The sequence below is a fragment of the Solanum stenotomum genome, chromosome 1 (genome assembly GCF_019186545.1).
Source record: "Solanum stenotomum isolate F172 chromosome 1, ASM1918654v1, whole genome shotgun sequence".
Lineage (NCBI taxonomy): Eukaryota > Viridiplantae > Streptophyta > Magnoliopsida > Solanales > Solanaceae > Solanum > Solanum stenotomum.
In genome coordinates, this window is record NC_064282.1 from 11,969,169 (window position 1) to 11,976,055 (window position 6,887).

At 35.8% G+C, this 6,887-nt stretch overlaps 1 protein-coding gene across 1 annotated transcript; it reads left to right on the top strand.

The window, feature by feature from the left end:
• On the top strand, window positions 1–5,662 carry LOC125853089 (4-hydroxy-tetrahydrodipicolinate reductase 1, chloroplastic-like). The gene is made up of 9 exons (XM_049532765.1): window positions 1–79; window positions 136–325; window positions 472–709; window positions 2,124–2,257; window positions 2,356–2,430; window positions 3,656–3,757; window positions 4,793–4,902; window positions 4,987–5,074; window positions 5,244–5,662. Exons 2-9 carry the CDS (start codon window positions 143–145, stop codon window positions 5,310–5,312), a joined length of 999 nt encoding a protein of 332 aa, XP_049388722.1. The 5' UTR covers window positions 1–79; window positions 136–142; the 3' UTR covers window positions 5,313–5,662.
• The last annotated feature ends 1,225 nt before the right edge of the window (window positions 5,663–6,887 follow it).

Consider the following 6,887-nt stretch of genomic DNA (forward strand, 5'->3'; position numbering starts at 1 on the left):
TTGAGATGTCCTAAAAATTAAAATAACAGCTATAGTTGGCCGATAATCCTAAAACCCTAGAGTGTGTTTGCTTTCTAAGGTAACAACTCTATCCTTTTAACAGGAAACAAAATCTTTATAATTTGTGTATTGCAGTGAAACAATGTGGGCTGTCATCAAAGTTCCAGTTTACATTAATGGAGGTGGAATTCGATACAGTTCAAGCAGCAAAAATGGCTGCAATAGTTTTGTTCGAGGTCGAAAATATTCGGTGAAGATGTGTTCTACTCCAGGACAAAATGTTCAGGTTTCAGTTAAATCAAAAATCGAGCCACTCCCTATAATGGTAGCTTCCTTGCTTTGCTATTATGTTGTTTTAATTAATATTTTTGCAATGATTTTAAATTATGCTGTTGTTAATTGATTTCTAGTTTTAGCAATGTTATATGAGAATACTGTTTGAGTTAGATTGGTTTTTATTTTGATGTAAAGGTGAATGGTTGTACTGGCAAAATGGGGAGGGCAGTTCTTGAAGCATCAATCGCTGCGGGACTTCAACCTGTGCCTATATGTTTTGGTGGTCCAGAAGATGAAGGAAAAACTGTGGAGGCGGGTGGAAAAGAGATAATTGTGCATGGTCCTTCGGATAGAGAAAACATCTTGTCCTCTGTCTTTGAGGAACACCCTAATCTAATTGTAGTGGACTACACATTGCCTGCTGCAGTGAATGGTAAGACAAAGATTCAATAGTTTACAGTGATATGCCAATGACATACATCAATTCAGTTTGAATATGCTGAGTTTTGTCATTTTTCAATATCTTTAGGCTGTTATGATATGCTATAGATGTATTGATCGTATTGTTTTGATATTTTGTGTTTGATGTCATGCTCATATACATTTGGATATTATCATATGAAAATAAGGTCAATCATTCTCTATGAACTACTTTAGACCTTCCGGGAGGGATTTGTTATAAATGTTCTTTCGTTATTAATGGTGTGAAATCACAATCTTGACTGAAGCATATCCACGTTTTATCATAAACAGTAGGTTAGCAACATTGCCCCTGGGCTTTGATCTAGTGGCAGCGTTCATCACGTGTATGTGGGTTAGACACGCATCACATCTTTGAACCCTGCCTCAACCAAAAAACATGTATTTAAGTGGAGAAAGGTTGAGGGTGGGTCCATTATCCATTGAGTTTCGAATCGTGTGCTACTAGGCAGGGGAATTCTCTGTAATCAAAAGAGAAAAAAGAAAAAAAAAGATTAGCAACATTGGTTGATCTTATCAGAAGAAGCAAGCACAGTCTTAGCGTATGGTTTTGAAGAGATATTTAGTCTTGGAAATGGTAGAATACAAGAACTATGGTTGCACAAGGATAGGAGAAGGGGAGGGTTGAATGATGTGGACAAGAGCAGAAACTAGAAATTAGTGTATCTACTCAGTGGCTACGGAGAATGCGTTGGAGAGCCAAAGCCCTAACAGAGATGATGTTTTTAGTGGCCAGCTTTTGGATGAGGCATGGTTAATAATACAAAACAACTTGCCCAGAAGATCGTTTTTTTTTTAACTCTGTGTGAAGCTTCTGCTGGGTCTGTATGATATATGTTGCTATATTGTAATTTAGCAAATTGTGTATGTTTTGAAACCTTTATGGTATTCAGTGAATGATGCTTGGGAGCAAGCAATGACTAGCTGGAACCAACAGAAGTTAAGTATTATAGGCAGACATGGAGAACCATTCCTTTATAAATATTTTGGATAATTTTGTTAGAAAGAAACCACAGTTGTCTTGAGAGGAAAGCATAGAATATTTCTCTTGTATAATGTAGATTTCCTTTCAACTTAAATTTTTTGGTGTCTGGGGAAGTTTTATAATGTTTTTTTGTAAAATGCTAAACTTTAAAGTTTGTCTATAGATACAATCATCTTGATCTTGAGGTTCTTATGAATAAAATTTACCAGCATAGGTAGGTTCCTGTGATATTTTTTACACATGTCTTTAATGGAGGGCAGAAAAGGGTGTGGAATGAGACATAAAATTACAAAAGCACCAAACTGATATCTATTGCATTCTTTGCTGGAGATTCTATTGACACAGCCATTGTGACGTTCTTGTTTCCACCATGAACCTGCAGATAATGCTGAATTATACTGCAAAGTTGGAGTGCCTTTTGTAATGGGAACAACTGGTGGAGATAGGGAGAAGCTCTACAAAACAGTCGCAGACTCAAAAGTTTATGCTGTGATCTCCCCACAAATGGGAAAGCAGGTTTAGACATTATGCTCATTTTTTGTCACTGGGTTTATTGTTGTATGCCAGACTGTAGTTTAACAGGAGGTATATCTGTATGATTGCCTCTATTTTAGGTGGTAGCTTTTCTCGCAGCCATGGAAATCATGGCAGAACAATTCCCTGGAGCTTTCTCTGGGTACAGTTTACAGGTTTGTCTCCTTTGCCATGCTAGTTGACTGTTGGTTTCCAAACTCTTGTATCTCATAGTGATTTGAAATGCTGACTATATTCTGTCCATGCTTTCATTCTTTTACCCTAAAACGCTCTTAGTTGCATTACTTGCATTGATATATCAGTTTATGTTTTCCTTGACATGTATACGAGGCTAACATAAATTCTTTTCATGCGGAGATTTGCATATTGATGCCCAAATGGCTTTTAAAATTTAATGTTGCTATAGAAGATGTTAAAGCTATTGAAAATTACTTTCTGAAGTTCACTGTATCATTAAGAACTGGAACTCATTGATTGTTTCTTTGAAGTGCTCTGCAAAATCAGTTTTTCGGCAGACAACAGAATTGGACTTTTTGTGTGATTGGGCAATTCGGACAGCAGAAAGGGACAAACTAAACCACCAGTTGTTTGCTTATGTGATTGATCCAGTGGGCCACTGGATGTTGTTTTTTAATCTTGACCGCTGTGTGATTAAAATGGCTGTTTCTCACTCAATTATGAGCTCTTTAGCAGCTGTTCCTTTTACATCTGGGGTTTCGGTTTGCCTCTTGTGGTTCATGGATGGAGAGAGATAGGCAGAGCATTAAGGGGGCTGAAAGTGACTTGCAAATGTCTGAACATCAAAATACTCCTTTTCAACTTCGTCTTCAAATTCTTTTTTGTTCAACTTCAACCAAATATTGTCCAAACGCCTACTAGATCATTTAGTATCCACAAGGTATCATGCCTGTGTTTTAGGTTATGATTTGGCTATTTGCATGCTCCTGGATTAAACATAGTAATTCAAAGACAGTCTTCTAAGGATTGGTTCTTTTATTATTTTCTGCGTCTAATTTGAGATATAGTTGACAAACTTCATGCTTATATCACTGAAATATGAAGGAACTGGTCTGCGAAGAATTAGTAGAGCTCCTATCCTTTCTGATTGTGCTGTTTAACAATAAGATATTTTATCTGATTGAGATAAATCTGGGTATCCAATCACATATACAAAGTATGCTTATTTCCATGTCTATATACCTGTGCATTCATAGTTCATCTTGTTTTCTTCTTTGCTTACCCAGTTACCCTTTGTTATTTCCTTATTTACAGGTCCTCTTGTAGTCTTATTCATCTCAATTTGTTAACAGGACATTCAGTTTGATTTATAGTATCCTGTGATTATAGTCTGAATTTTGACCCTCTTCATCAAATTATAAGGTGATGGAGTCTCATCAAGCAAGCAAATTGGACACTTCTGGAACTGCGAAGGCTGTTATCTCTTGCTTTGAGAAACTAGGTGTCTCTTTTGATTTGGATGAGGTGCGTCTACTACTTCGCTTATTCAATAATGACAAAACATTGTCCTATCGTGGTTCTTCCATATCCTCCTGTCTCAAATTTCCATTCCCCCTTCCAGTTTACTATTTTAGTTCGTCCGGATCAGACTTTTTCCTTTTCACTAAATAGTGAACTCTCTTATGAATAATGCTACTCTACGTATTTGATCGTGATCTTCCTTGCTTTTACGAACATGAGTTCATCTTTGCACAACTTGACTAATTGCTAATGCCCCCAACTTTAGTGTCCCGTGTAAATAAGTTCTGATAGCGTAAAGAAAAGCTCAGCTATAAGCATCTAAATTCATAGTCATTGAAGGAGTTTCAGGTCTATGCTGGAGCCAAGTTGAGTGGCAATAACTGCCACAAACAAGTTATTTGTGTTTTGACTTTAACCATGTTTTAGATAGCTGCAATGGGCTTCATGAAAGGATTTGATGGTAAAACCATCAGACTGGTACAATATATGTATCACCTCTATCCACTCCTGTCTATTGCTTCAAAATGGCTTTGGGGTTTCCCGACTTGGGACACACATTCGTCTAGGGAACTTGCAGAATTATGTTTCTCCTTCTTTCATGGACATTCATCTAGCAGAACTCACCACGTATTAAATCCATTGCACTATTTCGATACCAACAAAAAGTCTAGAGTGGATTATATTTCCTGTAAGGCATAAATGTTCTATTAGACTTGTCTGAGTGATTTTTCCATCTTTAAGTGGTGGTGCAGACTGCCAGTTCAGTCTATTTTAAAACTATGTTTTAAGTTTGGAGGGAAAAGAGAATGAAATGGAAGACAAAAGGTCTAATAGATTGTCAGGGTCTTCTGGTTTTTGGGAGGAAAAGAGAATGAAAACGAATGATATAAAGATTAAAATTAAATTGGAGTCGAAGCATATAGAGAAATTCAATTTGCTGTCTAGCCTTGAAATTGATTTCTATAACTTGCATTGAAGTGAATGTATTCTGAAATCCCTAGCAGAATATTCTAGTTATCCTCGTGTATATTCTATCAGGTACAATTAATTCGAGATCCTGTGCAACAAGTTGAGATGGTTGGTGTCCCAGAAGAATACTTGTTAGGCCATGCTTTCCACATGTACCATTTGACCTCACCAGATGGAACGTAATACTGTCTATCCGCTTTCTTTTTGTTGTTGCCAATGTCTTTAAAAATTGAACAGACATTAATTTGGTTTCTCTCTTTCAGGGTTTCTTTTGAATTTCAACACAATGTTTGTGGTAGATCAATCTATGCAGAGGGAACAGTTGATGCTATACTATTCCTTGCTAAGAAGGTAATCCAAATTTACAAGAGCTTCTCATTCCTGCAGTTTCACCATGTATCTCAAGGAACACAATCAGTTTGAAATAGGAGCACCTTTTTCTGTTTTTGCACAGGGTTTTATCGACCTTTGCTGTTTATACAAAATAAAATAGAATAACAATGTATTGATTCAAATATAGGTGAAATTGAAAGAAGAGAAGAGGATATATGACATGATCGATGTGCTGCGAGAGGGCAACATGCGATAACAGCTGAGTTACATATGCTGGAGTAGTAGGATGTATAACATTTAGACCTGTCGGTGGAGAGAAACAAATGGTGGGTTCAATTTTCTTGGTTTGGTCCTTCCAGTGGTTCTTGATGCTTTAGGATCTGTAGTTGAATGATTCTTAAGATGCAACAATCAAAATAATATGACTAGTAGGTTTAGCTCCAGCCTCCATGCAAGCATCGAGTGTGCTTCTCTTGTTGTATGTTTTTTCTTCCCTTTTCATTTGTACTACCAGAAGAGAACGAATCTTATTGGAGGTTTCTGATGTTCTTGACAAGTAAAATATTCACTATGTATCGAGTTTTGACTATTTCTCTGTTGAGATTACTACATGACCATTTACATCAATAGGTTTGATCTGGTTACATTGTTGTAGTTATGCCTGGATTAGATGTAATTAATCTTGCATAGAATCAAATAGTATACCAGTAGTAGTTAATTTTTTACCATCTCTTCTACCCTTGATGGCCTTTGGTGGATAGAGTTATCTGATACTCGTGGCTAGTGACACTTGTGGCTGGTGAAAGTTATCTGAATTCATTGAGTAGGATTTTGTCGTGTGAAAGATTTTCCAAACATATAGATGTTGAATCTCCTTAAATTCGTCATATATTTATTTCTTTATATTTTAATCCATCACAAGACAAGTTAAGTATAGTCTACTGTATATGCTGGATGTGATTAAGAGTGGCACTAGAAACACACATAGCAGTTTAGAGGTGGATTCAAAATTTGAAGATTCTGGATAACCCTATCATGTTAACTTACCACCAGTTATGGATATTGAATTAGGGCACACAATGCCCCAGTTCATTTTGTTTTGTGTTAATTCGATTCAATTTATAAAAGGACAAATTACTTAACTACACTCCTTTACTTACCTTAATATCCATTTATCCCTACTTATTTCAAAAATTTCAAAAATCCCTTATTTACCTATGTATCCCGCATGTATCCCGTGCACAACGCTATGTATCCCGCTATGTGGAATGTATCAAACGCTATGTATCCCGTGCACAACGCTATGTATCCCGCTATATGGAATGTATCAAACCTAATGTATCCAGTGCACAACGCTATGTATCCCACAAACATCATTTTTAAGGGATTTTTGGTAAATAGAAAACTAGAAGGGATAGAATGTTATTTAGTACTTATAGTATGTGGTTCCTATAATTTATACTTTATAAAATCTTTGCTTCATAAATAAATACACATCACTGATCACTGGACCAAAATAAGTTTGGCCCTATTCAATGTTATTCTCTCGATCCAAAATTTTTTCTTCAATAAATGAGAAAAATATATTTTTTAATAAGCAATTACCCCTTTTGAATTTAAACATATTGTACTTAAATTATAGTAATAAGCAAATTTTCACCAACTGATATTTCTACAAGAAAAAACAACTTAAATATCAACAACAAAGTTGCCCAAGTAAAGTTCTACCAAAAAAAAAAAACACAAGTAAAGATTAGAGGGATAGAAAGATTTAAAAAAAAATTAAACTCACATAGAATAAATTTTTTGACGATCTTTTCCCAAGGAAAAA